Source organism: Lissotriton vulgaris, chromosome 10 (assembly GCF_964263255.1).
Source record: "Lissotriton vulgaris chromosome 10, aLisVul1.2, whole genome shotgun sequence".
NCBI classification, from domain to species: Eukaryota; Metazoa; Chordata; class Amphibia; order Caudata; family Salamandridae; genus Lissotriton; species Lissotriton vulgaris.
Window position 1 is genome coordinate 162,087,613 of NC_141698.1, and position 21,840 is coordinate 162,109,452.

Here is a 21,840-nt window from a genome sequence, read left to right on the forward strand (position 1 = left end):
CCACCCAAAACCACAAGCACATCCACATCCACACACACACAACCACATCCACACACACAACCACACAACCACACACACAACCACACACACAACCACACACACACAACCACACACACACAACCACACACACACAACCACACACACACACAACCACACACACACAAACCACACACACACACAACCACACACACAGAACCACACACACACAACACAACCACAACACAACCATTGGTTATTAACAAAGTTATATACTGGTAAAACAAGTTACTTTAAATTCACTCAAAATAATTCAGAAGGATCCTCTCCACAGCTACCAATAGGATAATTTACTAGACAGGTTGTCTTTAAACTATCACCTAGATTGTTTACTTAATTGCACACACACAACCACACAATTACAGACACAACCACAACCACACCCACAACCACACCCAACACCACACACACACCCAACACCAGACACACACACAACCCCACACACACAAGCACACACACAAGCACACACACAAGCACACACACAACCACCCACACTCCCACCCACACTCCCACCCACACTCCCACCCACACTCCCACCCACACTCCCACCCACACTCCCACCCACACTCCCACCCACACTCCCACCCACACTCCCACCCACACTCCCACCCACACTCCCACCCACACTCCCACACACACTCCCACACACACTCCCACACACACTCCCACACACACACTACCACACACACACAACCACACACACAACCACACACACAACCACACACACAACCACACACACAACCACACACACATAACCACACACACATAACCACACACGCACCCACACATACAACCACACATACAGCCATACGTACAACCACACACACCCACACACATACACACATACACACACATGCAACCACACACACACATGCAACCACACACACGCAACCATACACATGCAACCACACACACACATGCAACCACACACACACACATGCAACCACACACACACACATGCAACCACACACACACACATGCAACCACACACACACACGCAACCACACACACGCAACCATACACACACATGCAACCACACACACACACATGCAACCACACACACACACAACCAACCACACACACACAACCAACCACACACACACAACCAACCACACACACAACCAAACACACAAACACAACGTCAGTGCACACTTTCTAGACACAGACACCATCAGTCGTTAGTGCACGCTTTCACCAGGCACAAACACCACCAGCAGTTAGTGCGCACTTCCACCAGGCACACACCACCAGACGTCAGTCAGTGCACGGTTTCACCTGGCACACACATGCCGTCAGTGCACGCTTTCACCAGGCACACACACCACCAGCCGTCAGGGCACGCTTTCACCTGGCACACACCACCAGCCGTCAGTGCACGCTTTCACCAGGCACAAACACCACCAGCCTCAGTGCACACTACCACCAGGCCCACACACCACCAGCAGGCAGTGCACACTTCCACCAGGCACACACCACCAGCCATCAGTGGACAATTTCTACAGGCACACACACCACCAGCCATCAGTGCACACATCAATTGTTAAAGCATCCACACATTAACTATTGTAGCAATTGCAGTATTGCGCACTTTACTTTTAAACATATTCATCTAAAGCGCAGCATGCCACCATTGCGACAAAAATAAATACACATTTTTTTGGCCTACAATTTATAGACTTTTGTTGCAATTGGTGTTGCAAAATTTAGCAATGCCAATAGCTCAAACGTAATTAATGCGAGACCTATTACATTGCAAATGCTTGTTCTTTTAATGTTGAAGCCGAGGTCGTGCATGTTCGAATATTGTCCAACTGGAAAGAGTCCTAGTGTGATGATAACTTTTATCATTGGTTATCTTGGTTTTAATGCTCCCAGAAGCAGTCTGTGCTATACCGGCCATAAAATGTCTCCTAGAAAGTCACCATTTTAAATGTGTACCTCACAAAGTACCCTTAATGAGTCCCATAATGAGTATGGCAACTGCAGGTTTCTGAAATTTTTAGTCATACTTTGAGTCTGAGTACAAGCTTGTATGTTGGTGCTGGTTCCATCTTGGAATCGCCCTGGAAGTAGGAGCTGGATCATTGGATTTTGTTGTCTCCACAGGTTACAGATTCCAAGACCAAGAAATTAGGACGGAAAGGAAGCACTTCGTCTACATCCTCCTCCTCCTCCTCCTCAGTAGCAGACCCTTTGAGTACTGTGCTGGATGGAACAGATCCTCTCTCAATATTTGCAGCTACAGCGGAACCCATCACTGCTGCGACTCACATGGTAATGCAGATCTGCTCTTTGTAGGTGTTAGTGATGCTAGTTACCCAAAACTCCACCATAAAAATGAATCATTCTCTGCTAACCCAAATTCCAAAGCCAATTAGTATTCATGTTCCCAATTAACATTTTTTTCTTTACTATAAATGTTTTTAAATAATCTAGTCAATTAATTGTACCTACGCCTTTATTCTTTACGAAATTTTTTTTTTAGGGCGCACATTGTATTTTAACAGTTGTGAGTAGTTCATTTTGGGACTCTTCTTGACTTGCCTACAGTCAGGACACTATCAGACTGGAGTTGAAGAGATTTCCCTAACCCTATTCTAATTTAGGAAACAGCTGAAAACACACCTTTTTAGGGGAACTCCTTTTCACGAAGGAGTAACAGTCCACTTCCGGTCTTAGGACCCAGCTGCTCCTTCAATCTTTGACCCTGTGCTGCTTTCTGCTGCATTTTGGTGAGATTCACGCCTCAGAAATACTATATAAATACATACAAATAAACCTCCAGACTCGACATGGTCTATAAATATTATAAAGATTTATGATTCAGGAATGCACTGGGCAAGACAAGCAGTTAATTGAGCGAATGGGATTTTATGACCCTTATGCAGGAAATTGTCATGCATGGTTTGTTCTAAGTCTATGTGGCATCACAGCTATCTTAGTTACCATTACTATGGTTACTGTTGCTGTAGGCCTCTGAGTGAGTGTTCTAGAGCTAAGTGAGAGCAGTTGGAGACAAGGCATCCTGCTGAGTAGACGTACCCGATTGCTCTGAATAATGTCTACTTTAATGAACCAATCTGACTGGAGCATCTTTACATTTTGGCGACTTCGGAAGGGATACGAACTCATTAAGGACTTACAAGGCTACATTCTTATCCTTCTTAAACCCTGAAGAATATTTTCCACTTAGAGCAGTTTGTGAGCAAGCAGAAGAAGAGACTGCTCAAAACCTCAATCTTACATTCTGTAGCTGTTTCATATTTAAGGAAGTCGGTTTCCCGTTCATTGGAATTTACATCGCGAAAAGAAGCTTGTTCGTGAATACTATACCTACAAACTACTTTCAAATATTTCATCGTTGTACACATCAGGAATACCGGTTTTAATGCTGACCTGCAGACTACTGGATTCTAAAAATAACGGTATTCTTCTTGGGTATAGGTAACTTTTTCTTAATTGCCGTTACCTACCAAGAGTGACCGTTGTACCAACTTCCTTTCGGCCGCATTTTTCGAGCACGGTGACGTTCTGCCTCCATTGTGTCACCCGATTTTGCCACAGTCTATTGAGTTCAATATGTAAACAATTAGATTATTTCTTTCAGTGCCTTCTCTTTCCATCTGTTAGTCTAATGCTGGGGACTCAAACCATTTCTATAATAATAGCTACTTCAATTTAGTAAAATTCATCCCAAGCTACTATTATTTGTGTTGAAATAGTAACTGGGTAAGACACTATGCAAAATTACTGATGGTGGCCACCTAAGTGCATCCGGCAGATTTGCAAGCAGTAATGTAAAAGAAGCATTGGCAAAGCCAATAGTTCGCGGTGATGCAAGAGCTATTGGCTTTGTCAAAGTTAATTTATTTTAGCTATGTAGCCCAAGAGCACACAATTTGAGCATTCGAAAAGCCAACCAGTCTTGCCTTTAGGACCTATTGGCTTTGGCAATGGTTGTTGTAAAAAGTGATCCTGGTCCTTAGAGTATTTACCTAGAAGGATAGAAATACTTGCCTGACCTGCCATATCCAAAATTTCAGTGACTCTAGTGCAACTCTTATGCACTCTTATGCAATGTTTAAATGGCAAAAGGGAATTAAAAAGCATGTGACCCATTGCTGCTGCCAGCTGCTACTTCTAAAAAGTAAACCCGTCACTGTAGGAACATCAACATGCATTGCTGAGAGGACATTGAAGAAGATAAGCTTTGAAGTGCTTGGTTCCGGGCATCCTGCTGTTACACAATAAATAGGTGACTGCCCGATGTGTGCAACAACATGCCATGACACATGTTGATGTAACATTATCCACGAAAACCAGCATACTCAACAATTAAATAATTTCAGGCACGAGGCAGCCAAGGAAAAATATCTAAGCCAATGGTATCAGCAGTACCATCAGTATCAACCTTTTATGAACATCACGCTGACAGCAGAACATATCATATTACCACTTACTGTGTCTGTCTTCAGTTTCTATGGTCTACATCGCACTCTAAAAAAATATTATTTATTTAAAAACGCTCTTCCTAAAAGCATAGTCAAATCAAACTAGAAAAGGTGTTAGATCGCAATACCCCAAAACGATTTCGAACTGTTCACCTTGGCGATCAGGCTGGTTTTGAGATAGGTGGGTGGGAGGGGGAAAGAGGCAAGGGGAGACAGAGGATGATCCAGTTAAAGCACGAGCACGCATGTGGAGTGCTCAAACACAAATAAATAAGTAGCCCCTAAAACAGGAGCAGTGGATGGATACAAGTACTTGGTACATGCTCTGGAGAAAGGAATGAGGCATGCATGCCATCGACAAACGGGAAAGAAGGATACATGAGCGACAATGGAGCAACCCACTGGTAAGCCTATCGGCGGGCTAGAGCTCACTGAATTGTAAACATGTCTCTTCGAGACGACACATGCGTTCACTATCCAAAACCTCAGCAGCTTTATCAGTTATGAATGCTGACAGACAAAGCTGCAGTGCCCCTAGCGCCAAGTTAATATTTGTAATAAATCTCCCCCACACTGCATGATTTATCAGTTTTAAGTATATTTTGGAAATAACATTTCTCAAAACATCACTTTGAGGATATGCTGTCATCCAGAATATATGAATTTGAATATTTGGGTACATATATTAATTTGGCCATGCAACACTCCTAATTTAGTAGGCTGGACAGTATATAGGAGAGCTACTTCCAGAGAGCTGGCAAGCTACCAGTAGCTCACAAGCTACTCTGTGGAGAAGCCTGGACTAACGTGATTTGCTTTCCTGCAAAATAAGGGACTCAAACTCACAGCTGGAGACGCACAATGCATGATAATCTACTCTTGGGACAAGTGCCTGCTCTGCAATGGTATTTGTAACCAGTAGACCACAACTCTATCAGTAATATCATTAACTGATTATTGTAAAATGATGCATTGTCACATTTGCAACATGGCCAAAGTTGACTGTAAAAAACAGTGTGTGGTTCTCACAGACATGCCATCATGTTAAGACATTTATCTTTACTTTGAAACACATGCGGAATGATAAATAATTCAATGTTGGGTGTGATACTTGGATATAAAAATAAAACAAATTGCTTATCTGTAGTGACGTCGAGCTTAGATCCCTATTTTTTGAATATTTAAAAGTAGAATGCAGATGTTTAGAGCCTTAAGGCAAAGCTTTAGGTGCTGATCTATATTTTATTAATACATTATCTACTGCGAAGTGTACAAAACAACATACTTCAATATTTGTTTAGCTGACTTGAAGAAATAAAAAAGAATCCAGCCTAAGGAAAACATGTTGCCTGTTGAGGCCTCCATTGTTATTCTTTATCTAAGCCATTCTAAGCTGGCACTTAGAGTACCCAATCCTGTATGCCCCACTCCATATTTAGGACATCTAAAACAAAGTGATGGATGGAATAATTGAATTAATCTCACTCATTGGCAATCACTTGAGTCGCATCCAAATTCATTATTTTTCACCCACCATGAAACTTCACTTTTGACCCAGCTATATTCAGGTCAGTCTTGACCCTTCTCAAATGGGAACAGTCCAGCCCGAACTGCCAGGCCAGGTGCTCCCTGAACTGGAACACAAGCCACCCGGGACCAGTTTTGTCCTGCTTAGGGCTCATCTGCCAGGTATAGCTTGGTTCCACTGCCCAGGTAGTTCAAGCTGACCTCTCACGGGGAAATCAGATACACCAAGGGTCGCATACTTTGGCTGACCTTCCTCAAAGATGTTGAAGGAGCTTGCTTCTCCAAAGAAAAGTTTGATAAACATAAAAAAATACACTACATTTTACATAGCAGTTTTTGGTTTTAAAAAAACCTGATTGTTTTATTTAACGGCAGTTGTAAAGGATGTATTATTCTCTGGTATGTTGCAGGGGGGGGCGGGGGGGGGGGCGGGGCAAGGCAAAATAAATTAAACTAACTTTTTTCTTTTTTTCTATACCTTACCTTGTGTAGATCTCTATCAGACTACGAAGTCTCTCTATATGAAAGTATAGGAAAACATTAAAAAAATTGTATTTAACTTGAAAAAAAAAATCAATCATAAATATTCATGTAAATTCATGTTATTTACTTTAAATGTAAAACAAAAAAAATACAATCTTACGGCTATATTAAATTAATTCGAATAAATCTTTAATGGAAATAAAATTAATTAAATGTATTTTTCTGAAGTTTAAATAAAAAAATTACTACCTAAGGCAAAAAACATTTTAGTGTGAATTAATGATTTTTAAAAAGATGCATAGAAATAATTAAAAATTAATGTAATTATTTTTAAATAAAATGTATTACATGTTTTAAATTCAAAATAGTGTATTACAATATTATATAATTAAATATTAAATGTGTACTTTTTTTAAAAACCTATATTATTGGTTTTTATAATTTGTATCACACAGCATCATGAAATGTACCTTATTCAGTTCTTCTTCCATACAATTCTTCAATGCATGACAATATCTCATTACATCCATTAAGGTGTCCCATGCTGATTGATAATAGTGATAACGTCTACGGTCATATGGAAGTATCTTAATTCCAGTTTTTAATATGTAAGAAAAAATAAGCTGTTCCCCCAACTCCCCCCACCCTTTAACCCCGGTCTCATTTCGTCTATGAAATTGCTCATGAACCACGTTAGTTATTGCAGATTCGTAAACAGTGCATGCACTGACGTACAATACCTCACACTATGTACTTTTTCCGAAGTATGGGCGCCACTCATTACATTCCATTGTATAGGATTTAACATTCCTGATATATATCCATTAATTTAATCTCCTCCAACATAGCTTCCCACTCCAGCGCAATTAGTGTCTTACGGAGCCCCCTTATCTCCTCCCCAGCTTGATATAGCTGGGGGTTTACATGATTTCCATCGCATTGATAGCTAGTATGAGCGCTAGGTCTATGAAGCGGTATTGTACCTTATGATTGGACAACCCTTTGTGGAGGCCTAAAATGCATTCCTCTACTGTTTTTTGTCTACGTGATGTGCAGCTACCCCAGTTACCCTTCTGTGTCCCAGTACCCCTTCACTTTCGGGCATGCCCATAGCATGTGAATTAGGTCCGCCCCTTCTGACAAACATCTTGGGCATGAATGCTGCGTCTGGGGGAACATTCTATCCAATTTACGCGGAGTAAGGTAAGCCCGGTGTAACACCATAGTCTGGATAAATTTTGCATTTCTCGACGTTTTCCTGGGGTGTTCAAGTACTGCTGACCATTCCTTTTCTGTCAGATCTCTGCCTATGTCCTTATTCATACTGTCTTAAGTGCATTCAGGGAGAGCCGTGTATGGGAGCTAATGCCTGTGTATAGCCATCGGATTAGGTGCCTACCCCAACCCATGTAATGTACCATCCATCTTGACCAGCTTGTTGGTGGGGGTTCCCTCCTCTGCGGAGCCCAATGTGTTTTTATGTATTGAAGCAGTGCAGCATGTGTCAAATATAGCTGTGCCGGGGCCTCCGTTTCGTTAACAAAGGTGTACTCATCGAGCAGCGTCTCATCTCCGAATAAGTCTGCCACTGTGCCAATACCCGCATCTAACCAGGGTGCCAATTTGCGCTTAGTGAGTCTGCCGCCCGCCAATGGTATACCCAACAGCGGGATGTTACCCGCGTATGCAAGGGGTGCATGCGTATATTACAGTGCCGCCTTCCAGCACTTGAGCGCAGTGTTTAACAAGGGAGGGAGATCCCTCGGGGGTCTACTACCAGGCAACAGCAAGACATGCAATGCTCCGTCATCTATGTCTGTATCCGTGTAACCTATTTCCTGTAGGTTAAGCCCAGCCGTCCAATATGACAACCACTGCAGTTGGCAGGCGTAATAATATGCGCGGATGTCTGGCATGCCCAGACCCCCCATGCGAGTACCCACTTGCAATTTTTTCAGGCTTATACACCTTCTATCCATGCCCCATATAAGGGCTATAAGCAAAGTATTCAGTATTTTAAATGTGGCCTGTGACACTATTAGTGGTAAATTAGTAAAATAATATAATAATCTTGGCAGAACCACCATTTTGGCTAATGCTGCTCTCCCCATAACAGATAATGGCAGCGCTGTCCAGAAGGTGACATTAGATCGCAAGGCTCTGGTTGCTCTGTTTAGAAATAATACATGTGTGCTTTTTACTTTTTTATAACATTTTTTATTTATTGGCATTTTTAACTATTTTAAATCATTTAAATTCAGTTACCTATTGTATACCATGGGCTTTTATTTAAAGACCCTACCACCACTACTTTCTGTTTAAAGGTGTTGCAGTACCAGTGGCTGTCCATGTGCAGTGCAGAAGTTACTGCTGTGTTTTTTTTTCCCGTGTAGTAACTTACATTTGGAGTTTGTGAACATGAGGAAATTTTCAAAAGTAGTAAACTTGCTCAAAAGTACAAGTTATCTTTGTAAGTTCTTTACCTGCGTCCTTATCTCTTCATTCTTTCTCTCCTTTTCCATATTTAATCCTCAATTTCATCCTTTTTTGTTTTTGCTTACTGTCTTTTACCATCCATCCTTCCTTCACCCATCCTTCTCTCCTTTTTTTCTTTTTGGTCATCCATCATCCATCTTTTTTACTCGCTCCTTCCTTCTCTCATCCATCCCTCCCGTTTCATTCAGTTATTCTCTTCTCTACATAATCATTCCTTTTTTCTATCCATCCCTCCTTCCATCCATCCTATTCTTCATCCGTTCATGTATCATGTCTTCTTTTTACCTTCCACCATAGATACTCCTCATCCACCCTTTCCTTATCCATCCATCCCTCTGTCCATCAACTTTTCTGTGTATCTCATACATTTTTCCTTCCCTGCACCTTCACAACTATCCACCTAACTTTAACTCCTACTGTCCATCCTTCTCTGTCTGGCCCTCCAATTATCCATCTATTCATTCATTCATCCATCTATTGTCTTAAAAACCAACAAAGCTTTCTTCTCCCCATCCATCCTTCCAAACAAACATCATCTCCCAGTTCCTCCTTCCTTTCCTACCATGTACATTTCTTCTATTTCTACCTCACCATTAGTTCCTTAGTGCTATATTTTCCCAGTTAGATTTATGAACTTCTCTTTGAAGACCAGCACAGATCAAACGTCAAATGAGCTGAAAAAAACATTTTAAATGTTATTTGTTGTACAGAAATGCCCACTGGCACGCACCTTCATTCAAGCTGCTAAAGTGTGGGTCCATGACATCCCTGCATAAAAGCAGTGTCACACAAAGTGACTTCATATTTATTGCAATTATCGCTCTTTAAAATGATTGCCCAGCCCTGCTTTCTCTAATGTGCATCACAAACCCCCATACCCAGTCCTGCCTTCATACTTTCAAGCTGTTGACACTATGACCCAAAAGCTCCTATGGAATTGGGGTTCCCCTAGAATATTCCTTCTGAAACTGACACTGGGCTTTTACCACAGCAGAATAGCACTTCCAGCCCTCCAGAAATGCTACTGGGTGGCCCAATTTACAGCTGTTAATCACTGGGTACATCTTCCTGAAGATTAACCCGCTTATAGAATGGACAGGCGAAACGTGCAACCTTGGGGCTTACTCAGAGAGATATATGGGGGGAGGCGCCCCAATTTGTTCCCAACCTCACCTTCAGTTACACTTCAAGTATGGCACACAGCACGAACAGCACTGAGTTAGCAGTGAAAGTGTAGGAAAGTAAGATCTGCTTCTCATGGTAACCCCCACTTTTTGCTTGATGTTACACTATTTTGACTAGTCTGATTGGGAACCTGCTAATCAGGACCCCAGTCTATATGTTTTCTCCTTAAAACATTATGCCATTCTCTTTGGTACACTCCAGATTGGATACTAGGGTACCCTTATAAGTCCCTAGTATATGGTACCTATTTATCCAAGTCATAGGTACCCCAGAGGCCTCTCATGGGCTGAAGCATGTACTATGCCACCCATGAGAGGCCATGCAAAATGGAACTACAGGTCTGCTACTGCAGCCTGTGTAAGCTGGTTCATGCACCACTTACTTTGGATATAGGTTCACTATACCTATAGGTCACTACACTTAAAACGTATAATTCATCCATATAGCAGGCCTAAACATTCCTGAAGATAGGGTGCTGGGATTTACGTGAGAGGGTGCCCCTGCACAAGCATGGCCCCTCTGCAGCCTTCAGAGACCATTCGGCCGGGTTGTCTGTGACTCAGCCAGATTTATAGGAAGAGGCGCATTATAACCTTGCGGTAAATGCTATCACAAACGGCTGAAACAAAACATTTTGTGTTTGGTATCAAGTACCTTGGAATCGTACCTCCACACCGGTGACCAGTGTGGGAGGTATGATACACCCTTCTGAAGTGAGATTTGTGGGGTCACTGGTCTTTCCTGTGCCAGCCTTCTTGACCAGGTCTGCACAAAATTGATGCTGCTGACGAGAGACAGATTTCTGCCCTCCTGCTGCTGAGTCGAGCACAAGCAGAGGAAGGAAGCACAAAAGGCATCCTGTCACAGGGAGGTGTGACCACCTCCCAGACAGAATTTAGTGTATTGGGGCTGGGTTGGTGCACTTCCAAAGTGCCTGAAAGTCTGCACCTCGGGCACATTTGGTGTCCCTAGCACAGTCCAGCTCAAACCAGTTCTGGAAACCGTTGGCTCCTGCTCTGACATGAAACTGGACAAAGGACATAGGAGTAAACATGTAAATTGATACTTGTATGTAAATGTAAATTGATACTTGTATAGCGCACTACTCACCCGCAAGGGTCTCAAGGCGCTTGTACGAATACCGCTGTGGAACCCATCCTGGCATTCCCTGTGAGGCGTCCACTCCTGGGCACCCACAAGGTGGAGGCCAGGCACCCTTAGCATTGTGGGGGCCGTTGTGGAGATTAAGCAAGCTATTGTCGAGAGTTGCAGAGTGGGACTCCATGATTGGAATAGGCACCGAGGCGAGAATTATCAGGTCTGTGGAATTTTGAGCCCAAGACCCGCCGAGGCGCAGAATTGAACCCTGGTCCCGGGCTAGACCTCTGCATCAGGGTCTGCCACTCTAATCATTGAGACAACCTCCCCTCTGTCCTGACCCTCTCCTAGGAGGGTCCCCTGAATCTGTCCAACCCTATTCCGTGGGTACAAAAGGGCTTACCTGGCTATAAGACTTTAGATTTTACGTGGACAAGATTCTACAAGAAGAAACCACTGACCTTCGACCTTCTGGAGACACTGTACTTCGACTGGGCCCGACTTAGTCTCCCTTTCCGTCCAAAGGTTTTTCTCTGCCTTTATTCCATACAGTCTGCATGCAGGCCCGGTGGTGCACTAAGGACAGTTAAAGAATCTCCCTTGCGGGTGAAGGAGTCACTTCCCTGCATTCGCAGGCACTGTATCGCAACTGACCTGTGATCTGCTGCTCCTGAGCTCCTGTGGACTCCGAAGGCTCCTGCAACACAGGAGGTGGGTCCCGAAGTTCCTTGAGGTCAAGCTGCCCCCTCACCGAGTTTGATGCCAGTATCTCTCGTGGGGACCGCATAACCTGAACCCCTGTGCACCGTGTACTTTTGCAAGTGCATATGATTGTCGGTGATTCCCGAGCTTGTGCATTGGACTCAGTGTAGTTCTGAGTAGTATTTCCATCAAAGAACTCCGGCTTCCTTACACCGGGTGCGCCGGGGGCTGGTACTTTGTGATCTTGCTAGAGGTCCCCTTGCGACTCCTGGTCATTCGGCCTGTGGGTCCTCCTGAGGGTCATCTTGAATTCTGTTGGGCTTCCCTGGATGCTCCAGATATGCCCTGACTCCCCATTGCTTGGTGAGTCCCCTGGACCTTGCAGGTCCACACTGTAACCTGCTTGACCTTCCTGTGTGGGTTGCTTTTGCCAAGGCTTGTTGGTTCTCCAGCCGGACACCGACCCCTTCGCATTCGACATCGTTCGTGGGACAGCTCGCATCTGGCTCCTGGTCGTCGTCAACGTCTCCTGGTCCTCATAGCTGCAGAGTCAAGCATCCCTTCCTTGCACCTGAAGCTCCCAACATCAGGGGTCATTCTTCCACTGAGCCCCTGGTCACCCTGAAGTGACCCAGACTCTGTCCCCTCTGCTTTCAGGTTCTTCCATCACAAATCCACCCCTTGATACCAACAGACACTTTCTTCCTTCCCGGCAGCAGCTCTTCTTTGCAACCCTCCATTGAAAATGACAGCGGTTTCCAACACCATTCCAGACCTATCCACCCGGCTTCCCTGAGCTAGGTAACTCGGATATTACAGTATCCACGGGTGGGGTGGCTATCCAACCTCTTAACTTCCGAAGGGTTTCCTCGAAGTCCACCGGGAAGGGTCCTTAAACTTTAAAACTGTAACAGTGACTTTCCCATAGAATTGTACGAAGCCCTCGGTCGTGTTAGCACACTGCACTTGTCCTCCGTGGGGTCCCTTTCTACTCACCTTGGGTGGTTCCTTGGGGTACCAGTGATTCTATGTGTTCTAGACCTCGTCTGGACTCCAGGCGTGGTTCTTATACCACTATTTTAGTATTTGGTCTGGTCTACCACTAGGATAGCTTTCTAAATGTCATCTTTGACCTCTTACATCATTAAGGTCATTTGGACTGGTGCAAGGTGCCCACTAAAATTAGTGCTTCGCAAACAAATGATAGACGGAATGCTGAATAAATCATACATTCACCCCCAGTCAAGAGATCTGGTTTAAATCCATCATTCTTTTGCTCGCCATGCCACCCCAGTTTAGACCCAGCCATATGCAAATCAGTGTTGACCCTGTGCCTCATGGGAACAGTCCAGATCGAACTGCCAAGCCAGATCCTCCCTGGACCGGAAACAAGCATTCTGGGACCAGTTTCTGGGTATTACCCTTCATCAGCCAGGCTAGCTAGAATCCAGTGGCACAGTGAGCAAGGGACCCACGTCTGGGCTTATCCGTCCCACTTAGGGCAAAAGTGCTGCGCGTAGCACTTTAATTAGTGGACAGCATATAACAGGCCAATTTCTCACAGCAAGATCACCTGTTCTACCCCACTGTGGGGGAAGATGAAATTTGGCATATTAACCAGACAGGGCTTCAACAAACTGGAGCTAATAGGACTGTCAAGAGTGGGGGACTTGTGGGCACATGGGGAGATGATATCCTTTGCAGACCTACAAAGGGACTACCAGTTAGCACACACATAGGCATATCCCTATCTACAGATCAGTCACACCGTACACAAGGCGATGCCACAGGGAGAGGAGCTTCCAATGTCCTCCCCACTGGAAAACAGGCTGATGGATGATTGTATGGCCAGAAAAGTGATCTCACTAACATTCTGCTACTGTTATATAACTCCCCGGAACGCTTTACTCGACTCCGAGAAAACTGGGTGGGTGTTGTGTGGTGTTTGGAAGATGACGAATAGCAGGAGGCAGTTGCGTGCTCACGATTTCAAATCTTAGAATAAAGATTTTTTTCACAGGTCCTATTATTCGTGCATGAAAATGATGAGAATGATTAAAATGGGCAGGGCTGAGTCAGTGTAGTTCTTCAGAGATTGCGGCCGGTAGGGCACATTTATCCATATGATATGGGGCTGCCCAGCGCTCCAGAATTATTGGGGGGGTGACAGCTTGTCTTATGAATGTGTGTGGGGGTGCAATGTCAATGTCTGCTGAGTGGTGCCTGTTAAATATTTGAGCGGAAACTGACCTGAACAGTAAGGGTTGATCCTGGGTGATGCTGAGCATTATGGTGGCCAAATGTAAAATAGCCAGATGGGCTAAATCGTCTCCATCCCTGAAGGAGTGGAAAATATACATAGATTGGTGTATGTAGGCAGGAAAAGTGGTATCTGAAAGCAGAGGCTGCCCAAATAAATGGATCAAAATTTGGGGAAATTGGAATGAATATAGAGGGATGTTATGTGGGCCTATTGACCGAGTTAATGCTTTACAGCTAAATTCAAAGAACACATATCATGTGGCTGAAAAATGCTAGCTTGTCGGGGAGCACGGGTTGAGAGTCTGAAAGCATGTGGTGATTGGTCAGTGTTGTGCTGCGTCTGAATACTGTATAATACGATATTTGCTGTAAGTGCAATGTTGTTTTAAAACTTTAAGATAAAAAGATGTATATATAAAAATTAATAAAATACACTCAAGCAAAAACCCATACATATTTAGTGGAGTAACAGCTTGGAGGTTCTTTGTTAACTTTGTGAGTGCACCGTATCGGAGCAGTGCAGCAGCCTGTTATAAAAACTGTTGCCACTTCTGCTTTTGTAACACTAAAACTCATAATAATATTTCATTGTCATTATTATGTTTGCAGAGTTAAGGGAATACCATATTTAATACTTTATATATTGTTATGGATGTGCAGTGGTATGTGTAATAGAGGTACAGATTCCGTCTTTATCTTTTCTTTTAGGATAATGGAAAAAAGAAACGTGACAAAGAAGATGTTGTTGGAAGTGACTTCCAACCGTGGTCAAGCAAGCGAAGTGAAATCCTTGCCCGCTACACCACGACTGAAAAACTCTCTATTGTAGGTTAAAAGTGCAAGTTTTCCAGTGAAAGCGAATGACAATGCAACAAAAAGTGGCAACTTTGTTTACTAAATGCAAACTACTTTTTGTTTCTACAGAATCTTTTCATGGGGTCAGATAAAGGTAAAGACCGTTTTCTGTTCAAATTAAAGATTTATTTGACACTTTAAAAATGGAAAGTTAATGGATTGCCTTGTTAAATATATCTATGGTTCTCATGTGTTTGTGAGTGGAGAAGACCCTTTACGGTTCAATAGTGTCAGCAATAAAGAGCACACATTCATTAACTCTTTCTCCTCCCCCGCACCCACATATCTACCTTTAAACAGATTGTTTTGTCACTTAACAGTACTAGAGATGTGACTCATTCCATTTTATATAAATGCTGGGAAATCTTTATGATGTTGCCTGGCTGGTGTATGTTGTAATCTGGACCAGTTCAAATCTCCTATTCACACATCCAGACTAGGTCAAATGAATGTCAATCATTTGCAGTAGTAGCACAAATCTTCACTCTCCAACTTTAACTAACTAAAAAGTTCTGACCATCCTTTCACTATTCCCACATTCCCTTTTGTGTCCTGGAGAGGTAATGCCCACCTTAGCCTTCCCTACTCTACCTGTTTCCTACCCTTCCCCCTTTCCTCTCATCCCTGAACACCAGACCTCACCTGAATCCCTGACCACTTGTAACATCTCACCCCATCCCCTGTCAAGCCCCATACTTGTCTATCTTCTCCTTATCTCCGTTTCTTTCCATACTCTTCACCTCTGATCCCAGTCACCCAAACCCAAACCCCTACCCTCTAACCCCCACCTATCCCCCTTCCATTCTCTCTTGTCTTACCCATTCACATCTCTACTCTCCTGCTCATTCTCTCATTCTCATCTAGTCTTCCTACCCCTGCATTACCTCAATGTCCTTTAGAAAAAAAGACATTTCCACTACACCCCCACATCTCTGCTATAACCCACGTCTTATCACTACCACACTGAGCCTTCGTGATTCTCTTTTTCCATCACTAGAATTTACTCACACCACTCACCCCTAATCTCTCTTTCTCCTTTCCCCTGCCATCCACTCATCCTTGTCCCTTCATATTACTCTCCTAACATTTCCCATTTCTTTTCTCTTACTAATCAAACACATCATCCTCCTTCCCCCTAACTTCCCAGCCACATCTTTTGTAGTTCAAGTTCAGGCCTTCCAACCATCTCTCTCCTCTTGTGTTCATTCACACTGTCTATTGCTAATCACTCTCCTTGATTATGCTGCATCATCAGCAACATACATCAATGATGGACAGTCTAAGCACTCCCAACTTGATCTCTGACTCCAAAATGGACCTTCTTTTCACTGATGAAACCTGACTAGGTGATGATGCAGCAACCATCATTCATGAGGTCCACCCCGTGATCCACATCCTTCACCAGCAACTGCCCTGAGAAACAGCATTTGCAACCTAGGACATTTAAACTTGTAGTTTGACCTACCCAAACAAGATCCTTCTGTCAAACCAAGAGATTCTTCTTTCAACTCTTTTTCTGTCCTGCACACCCAGCACGACACATCCTGAAACAATCTTTTACCCACCAGGACTCATCACAGTGACTAGAAATCTTGCATCCTCTAGAACCACCCCTGCCTCATCTGTTTCCACCTCACCCTTCCCACCAATCTCACTACTACAAAAACAAAGACTAGCAGGATCTCTTACATTGGAGCAAGCGCTACATCATCACATTCAACTCTGACTTCCACTTTGCCACATAGCCACTGAAAAAAACATTATATTGTTAAGTGAGGGCTTCAGAAGATTGATAACTGTATGACCTCCTCAGATCTGAATTCTTTAGCCAATATGCCTTGGTTCAACTGAAGTATAAAGACACTGAAGACAGAAAATAGAACTCTAAAATGTCAAGGAAGGAAAAATGATCACAGTAAACTAATCACACCGATGCTGAGCTTCACTTCCAGAAGCACAGATTAATTCACATAAATCACTTAAAATGAAAACAACGCTCCAATTCTCTTGTTAGATCTCCAAAGGTAAAAACCCTCATTCAAGGAACTTCTCAAAATTCTCTCAGAAGTTCAAAACCTGGACTCCCATTTGTAAGATCCCTAACTCTCAGGCCCCCTTTGATGCTCTTACAAACGACTCTTCATGAAACTCAAGACCCTGAAATACTTTCACTGGAGCAATTCATCCAGCAGTCTCCCTCCACAGACTTCTAAACCAAAAAACCAAACCTTTTTTTATTCAACTCTCTGACCAATCCACAGAATTCCAAAATACCACTCAACTAGTTGGATCCCCTGTGCACCATTGACCTACTTTAGATTTCGAGAATTTCCTGCCCTCCACCGCCGCTGCCATCTGTTCCAGAAACTATATTATTGCCTCCATAGCCTTGCTGATTTTTCCTTGTGACCTCAAGACTTTCTCTGTTATGTTGTTAATAGAAGAAGCTTCTCCTTGATCCAGTAGACCTGGCCAGTTGTTGCCCAATCTCAAGGGAGCCATTCTTTGTAAACAGAAAGAATGAACTGCCTTCATTCATCTCGAACTGGCTGCAAGAATAGTGGGATGAATCCTGCCAGCAGAACCAAATCGGTCTTGATCTCCTCTCGGGATGACCTGCAGAATTATATAAATTGAATTGCTGCATTATTGCATCTGATCCTGTCACTCATCTTTGATATGTTCCAATAGTCCAACCCACTTTTGAAGCCAGAAGTTCACTTCTTTCGAAGAACCATCTTAAATTGGATCTTCTCAAACATGACATATTTAGCATTCTCACTCCCATCATGCTCTTTAACTTCCTTCTATTCTCTCTTCAGTGTGTCACAAGGTTCTATCATCTCTCCATTCTTGTTCACCACTTATTTCAGCCCATTATCAGACCTCATGAATTCCTTTAAATTAATCTGCTACATCAGTGCACACATCACTTGGGTATTCCTTAAGCAAGACAATTCTAAGGACTTACATTCCACTGGCCTAAAAACATGCCTACGAGCAGTGGTATAGTGAACACTAGTCAACTACCCTTCATTATAGAAATACGTATGTATTCCAAGATCATATAATCCAAGACACTTCTCCTTCAAGCCACTTAAACTTGTTCAAAGGCCCATGGGAGCCACTGTGATGGTGAGTGACTTTTAAGGTCAAAGTTTTGGACTTTTGTGTTTCCAAGGGTAACCATGCCAAGAGCCCTTGGTTTATCTGTGTCTGCAGTGCCTCATATACTGCCTGAGTGATTGTTCCTGCAGGAAAGTCCAGTTATCCTGCTAGCAGGCTGACAGCAAGAGACCACAGTCTGTGTGCTGAGGATGAGGGACTGTGATCCTGAAGTTTGCATGCAACTGCAAATTTAGACTGTATTGACTCAGATAGTGTGGTGGTGGGAGTGGCAGGCCCCCACACCGGACGGTGAAGAGTGCCTGCTAGAACCTTTCCTGCATCACTTCTAAGACTGTGTCAGTGGAAACTAGGGAGGATATTAGCTTAGCCTGTCTGCTGCTTTGTGTAATGAGACCACATTGGAAGGAGGTTTCACGAAGTGGTGGTGTATGAGCATACAGGGTCTGGTTAGATTTGGATGACTTTGAAGGTGCCATATTGCTCTCCCAGAGGAGGAACAGAGATATTAGTGATGGTACTGTTGTTGTGTGTTATCCACAGTGAGAACAGGCAGTGATCCTATGACAGATTTAACAGCCGGAAAGAGGGTTGATCAGGACCGAATTGCACTTTCGGTGGTAAGGATATGCCTTAGCCTGGACAGACAGTGAATGTACTGAGAGTCCTGTATAAATCTGACGTAGAACAATGTAGGTTCTTAGTGTAGTTTAGGTTCTCATGGGGACAAGGGTCCATACAGTTAGGTGTGGCAGATGGTCCTTGGTGTTAGGAGGTCTGGTTGGGATACCCGTGGACAAATGGCAAGTGATATGTATAACCATAATCCATTCCCAGCTTTGACTGCTTGTTAAAGAACAACTAAGGCAATCTCTAAATTCTTCGACTAGTCTTAGCTGGTGGGGGCATGTATTAGGAAGTGGGTTCTGACCTGTTTGATTCCCCCACCCCTAAATTTGTTAGTGTTGGACTGTGTGCTCTTTGGATTTCTGCTTTGTGCGAGCCTTACTGTCTCCCCTCGGATTTCAAGAAAGTGATTGCAGTGGTTGCTGTCCATCTTCAAAGGTCAGGAATATCAGTATTCACATGCCTCAATGACTGGCTGTCTAGGGCAGACTTGCCACAGTCAGTCATGGACCCCCTCTAGAAGACAGTGCACTCCTAACATGCTGAAGTCCCACCTGATTCCTTCACAGATCCTTTCATTCATTGTAGCAATCCTGAAAATAGTGAAATCAGGGCTTTCCCTCTGCTGCAACTAGTGTAGGATATTCGGGCTATGATCCTTATGTTTCAGGCTCAGTCCTGCATCCTGTAAACCAGCAACTCTGAGCTTTTTGGCCTCTTAGCCGTATGCATTCTCCTCGTCAACCATGCTAAGTGGCACACACAACTTTACAATGGAATCCAGGTCTTGAAAGAGATGACTCTAGTTTTGCAGTGGTGGCTGCTTGAACGCAACTCGTCCGACGGCAGGCACCCTTACTCCCCCACTCATAGTGTATTGTTAGTGTGTGTAGGTGCAGACAGTATGTTGTGGAAATGTGTTTTTAATTGTAGGGAGGATTACGAGGAACTGACTGGTCGGTGGCCATCACAAGAAGGTTACCCCTGCTGATCATATGGTTTATGATGGGAAAGAAAGGAAATAGAGAGAAGATAGTCCAGGCAGGAGAAGAGTGGTTCACTGCATACTGATGGAAATTGTATTAAGTGTACAGTTTTAGTGACTCATGCGCTGCTAAATAATTGAAACTCATTGTAAGGGAAGAGCTAATTATATTCTGCATTTTATCAAAATGGTGACATGATAAAGCTGGTAGCTTGATGTTTTATTAATGCAACCCCCCCTGGTATTTTAAGCACAAATATGTGTTTAGGTCCTGCTGGTGCACAGACCATTAGAGGTGCCGCAAGCGTAGAAGGACTGGAGTACATATAGGCAGTTACTTGATCATAGTGACCTTTCTTTATTTGCACCCCACTCCAGGTTGTCACACTTTAAGACATTCAATCTAATATTGTGTATATACAATGTTAATTTCTGCTTGGTATTTAATTTTGTTTTTCATAAAGCACTTTCTTTTCTTTTCCCTTTTAAAAGAAGAAAGCACTGACTAGGCAGCGATTTACTGACTGTTGACTAGGCAGCTATTTACTGACTGTTGACGAGGCAGTGATTTACTGACTGTTGCTTGTTGCATTGCTGGCTTCTGGGTCTTAACCCAAAGGCACCTCATCTGAGTAAGCCTTTGACTGCGGTGTCTCTCTAGTTGGAGAGTGGTACATTTCTCCATTCCATGCTTAAGCACAGCTGCGTGGTCTGTATGACATGATAGGCGTGCCCCATTGGTCCTCACTCACTGCATCCAAATGCTTTCCCCACAGGCTACATCACAAATCCTCATTCTTCCAATCAAGCACACCAAATAGAGCAACTTGTTACCAGTGGACCAGCAAGAACTCAAAGGACTCCAGGGGTACCAAATGAGGCAGTGCAATGCAATTACAATACAGTACAATTAGCTATTAACTTGTAAGAAGTCAAGTGCAAAGGATTTGAAAAACTAAGTATCCTTTCCTGTGTTTCAAGGAATTTCTGCTCTCATGAATGTTCGAGAAACTAGGTTTCTTGAGTATTGCATCAGTGAACAATACTTGCTTGTTAAGTTTGTAATTACCTTGTAATCATTTGTTATGGCTCGTGTATACATTTAGCATTTTAAATATTTGTACTTTAAAGATGCAGAATTGAAGAAGTCATTGTGATTCACTTCAATTCGATGTCTAAAAGAGATCTTTCTTAGTTTGAATGTTTTTGAAACTTCAAGTGACAAAGTGTCTCCTATAGGTAAGGCTTCGACTCCTGGTTCAGCAGTCTCTGAAAAAGTTAGAACTCGCCTTGAAGAGCTTGATGACTTGGAAGAGGTGAGGACACAGCTGCTCTTACAGATGGTTTAAACCTATAATTTATTTATTTCCTGAGGACTGTCATCACTTTGGAATTCATCAAACGTGATCAATATGTATATATATGGAATTGGTAGGGATGACTTGTGTTTTCTGTTCCAGCCTTCCTTGGTCTTTTAATGTTTTCCTGTTTTTCCTTTGTGAGGGTTCCTTATTATAAGCATCCTGTCCATTTTCCACACATTACTCCTGTTAAGAGCCACCAATCTTTTAAGACACCAATCCTGGATTAATAGGGCCACCATGATAGCCTCTGGGAAGACCAGAATAGTGAATGCCTGCTTTTGCTGGCTAAACCAGCAAGCCTCTTGGAATAACAGAACAGTGAATGCCTAATTTTGCTGGCTAAACCAGCAATAGAAAAATCCGACTTGGTATCCGGAACGTATACCTCAATCATTCATGAACTTGAAAAAATATATTTCAGTAATGCTGTGGTTAAAGGTCTTAGCCAAATTTACCTAGTGCTCTGTTCTTTTTGCTGCCATCACTGCCAAGAGAGTCATCTGGGCATTTGAAAGGTCCCGGTCCTGGCTGCAAGCGAGGACGCCGGTCGGGGACCACAAGCCCCAGCAACCCCTGCAGCGCACATGCCACCCACGCTGATTTAGAGCGCCGGGAGGCACTTAAGAAGAGTGCAGGGCTCCCG

General features: G+C 43.4%; 1 protein-coding gene across 1 annotated transcript in view; it reads left to right on the forward strand.

Annotated features, from left to right (window-relative positions):
- Positions 1 to 21,840, forward strand: part of VPS35L (VPS35 endosomal protein sorting factor like) — a 495,721-nt gene that overhangs the window by 48,227 nt on the left and 425,654 nt on the right. Inside the window, exons 3-6 of the mRNA XM_086940786.1 lie at positions 2,143 to 2,310; positions 14,949 to 15,065; positions 15,165 to 15,189; positions 21,073 to 21,149. Coding sequence (XP_086796912.1) covers positions 2,143 to 2,310; positions 14,949 to 15,065; positions 15,165 to 15,189; positions 21,073 to 21,149 — 387 coding nt within the window. The remainder of the gene's footprint in view (positions 1 to 2,142; positions 2,311 to 14,948; positions 15,066 to 15,164; positions 15,190 to 21,072; positions 21,150 to 21,840) is intronic.